Source organism: Temnothorax curvispinosus, unplaced genomic scaffold (genome assembly GCF_003070985.1).
Source record: "Temnothorax curvispinosus isolate PA1 unplaced genomic scaffold, ASM307098v1 QBEX01002376.1, whole genome shotgun sequence".
Classification (NCBI taxonomy): domain Eukaryota; kingdom Metazoa; phylum Arthropoda; class Insecta; order Hymenoptera; family Formicidae; genus Temnothorax; species Temnothorax curvispinosus.
In genome coordinates, this window is record NW_020212156.1 from 217 (window position 1) to 3165 (window position 2949).

At 48.1% G+C, this 2949-nt stretch overlaps 1 protein-coding gene across 1 annotated transcript; it reads right to left on the reverse strand.

Moving 5' to 3' along the window:
- Positions 1–1327: 1327 nt before the first annotated feature.
- On the reverse strand, positions 1328–2614 carry LOC112451569. The gene has a single exon (XM_025011227.1). It carries the CDS (start codon positions 2612–2614, stop codon positions 1328–1330), a length of 1287 nt encoding a protein of 428 aa, XP_024866995.1.
- Positions 2615–2949: the final 335 nt, after the last annotated feature.

Sequence of the window (2949 nt, forward strand, 5' to 3'; positions counted from 1 at the left end):
GGTAGTCCATCCACTCCCATGGCATCCGACTTACTCTTGCCGATAGTCCGAACAATATCCAGGGGCTCAATGTTGCTCCAATAAAATTTTGAGTCATCATACGCAGTCTCGCCCAAGTAGATGGCCTGGATACAGTCCGTGTTCGACGTCACGTTGCACGTAAAGTGGTCAACAAGTTCCTCGCTGGTAAAAGCGAGATTCTCCGTCCTTGCTTTGGATTTAAGAAGACCGAATTTTCTAAGTTTTCGCCAGATCTCATTAGGCTCATTCAAATCCTGGAACTCCTCATGGAAGAACTCCGACTTAGCCCTCCGTACCTCGACCTGCACCAAGTTTCTCAGGCGTCTAAAGGTGAGGTAGTTAGCGTCCGTTCTACTCCTCATCCAGACTCTTCTGGCTCTATCCCTCTCCCTCATCCGGGATTTAATATCCTCCGTGAGCCAAGGTGCTGGCAGGTGCTTAGGTCGCATGACCCGGAAGGGAGCATGTAGGTCGTAACAAGTCAAAAGGAGATTGTTGAAGATATCAACTTTTGCGTCGACACTAGCTGCAGAGTAAAGCTCAGACCAGTTCAGAGACGCAAGTTCGTCGAGAAAATTCTCCAGATTAAAAGCTCGAAAATCCCGAACTCGGATGGTGCGCTCAGGGATCCGCTCTATCCTGACATCGTATGTGATGGCGATGAGATCGTGAGCGGATAGAAAGCAGACCTCACGCTGCACGTAATCGACAAGCTTATTAGACTCATCTATAAGGCACAGGTCAAGCAGGGTGGAGGCAGTACGGGTATGATGCGTAGTGGTGTAGGGCACAAGAAAAAAGTTAGATGCGCGTACAAATGATCGAATATGTTCCGAGTCAAAGGTCGAGGAACAAAGATCGGCATTAAAATCCCCGAAAATGATGGAGTGCTTGTAATTAACCGACAAATCAGAAAAGACGTCAAAGAAATCCGAAAATCCGCAGTGTGGTGGTCTGTAAACAACAGCTAGTAGTATCTTGGAACAGTTCCTGACAGAAATCTCAAGAATTAGATGTTCAGGACCTTCACAGTTGATGTTCCCGGATTGACGCAAGGTCGAGGCCTGGAAAGAGTTCGACATGTATACTGCCACCCCCCCCACCACCTCTACCGACACGGTCGCATCTCAGGAGATGATATCCATATAGAGAGACCATATGATCAGGTACATGCGGTTTTAGCCAGGATTCAGATATGCAGATGATATGATATCCCGAACCAACGAAAAAGGATCGGAATTCATCAAGATGTGCAAGCAGAGATTGGCAGTTGACATGACAGAGACGAAGATGATTCGTAGGCTCGTTATCCATAATTAATGCTGCTAATCCTTTCCGACATACGTCTGCGTAAGATGGGACAGTTCTTGTTGTCAAGGGCTGAATGTTGTCGTCCTGCTTGAGGCAACCATCGCTTGCAGTTCCCGCACTCCGGTGCCCCGCTCCTCAAGGTGCAATTCCTAGTTTCGTGACCGCCTGCACAGTGACCGCATATAGTCGTGAAACGACAATCTTTCGCGAAATGACCGAAAGCAAGGCATTTGAAACACTGTAGGACTCTTACGTAGTCAGTAATCTCGCAGGCAAAGTAGTCTAAAAATATGTACCGGTCTTTAAGCAAATGAGTGCGGATGTCCGGAGTGACCTCAATCACGCAGTTGGTCGTGCGCCGATTATCTTTCCGGGGAAAGATGTACACAACTTTTAACTCAGGCGCATCGTGGTCCTTTAGGTTGAGAGTGACAAGATCTTCCTTTATCTCCTCCCTCGACATGGTGCATGGCACTCCGCGAATCAGTAGCCTAGGGTTGATTTTGCCTTCCTGCTCCAATCTGAGTCCAGCGTCTTCAAGTTCCCGAGAACTTTTTATCTTGGGCAGATTCACAGTAAGTGCCTCAATACGCACACCGTTGTTCTTCGCTGACGTAATTCTGTTGACCTTAAGGTTGTACTCAGATGGCTTAATGGTCTTTTGCAGCACTTCCCTGGTTTCCCTAGACGTTTTGTACTTCGCGGAGAAATCCTCCTTTGGAGTAACAATCAAGTTGGTGGTTCTAGGTACCTCGATAGAGGAGCCGCGAGCCACCCGCACGCACGATTGCTCCGAAACCACCGCTGCATAAGAGGGCACAGAGGAAGCGCCGGCGTTCCTCTGCTCTATTGGCTGAAGATTGCCGCTCAAGCTAGCTGTTAATTTGTCGTGGGCATCAGACAAGGCGTCGCCTACTATGCTTCTGACCGTTTCCGCAATGTTAACCTGTTGAGAATCGCTTTCAATCATCTTAAGATATGCCGCAGAGAGTTCAATAAATGCCTCTTTACAAGCGCGAAAGGCCGAATCGATCTGAGTTCTCTTTTCAAGACTTTCCTTGCTAGTCAGTAGCAGTCTCGACACATTGTCGTGATGCCTGTTAAGAGATTGCCTCAGGGCATTGACTTTCGAAGCATTTAATACAGAGTTTTGCAAATTCGCCGCCGATAATGTACGCGTAAGACCTTTCGTAATATTTATATTTGCGTTTTCCCTCTGCCCGCCGCCTTCCGTGTCCGCAGAAGTGGGAGAAGGATCCGTCGTCCGCTCCGGTTTCGACATATCGCACGAAAGGAACCAATGGGATGTGTCAGCGCATGCGCCCCTCACTCAGACTTCGACAAGAAGATCGAGTTCCAGAAAAATCAATCGAGATTCACAGTGAAATAAGAGAAAATACCTCAGAGACTCTCGTGATCTGACCCTGAACAGGGAGAAGTAGCAAGCAATCAGGCTTTGCAGTCCGTGTACTGTAACGAGAAGGCCCCGAAGGGCCATAGACAGCAGAAAATATTCTCAGAATACAGAGCGATATTTGACACGTCTAAATGTACTTACAGCACGGCCGAGAGAGAGAGAGAGAGAGAGAGAGAGAGAGAGAGAGAGAGAGAGAGAGA

Bases quoted from the DNA above. Each gene is read 5' to 3' on its own strand.
- LOC112451569 (XM_025011227.1), bottom strand. From the start codon at position 2,614: ATGTCGAAACCGGAGCGGACGACGGATCCTTCTCCCACTTCTGCGGAC.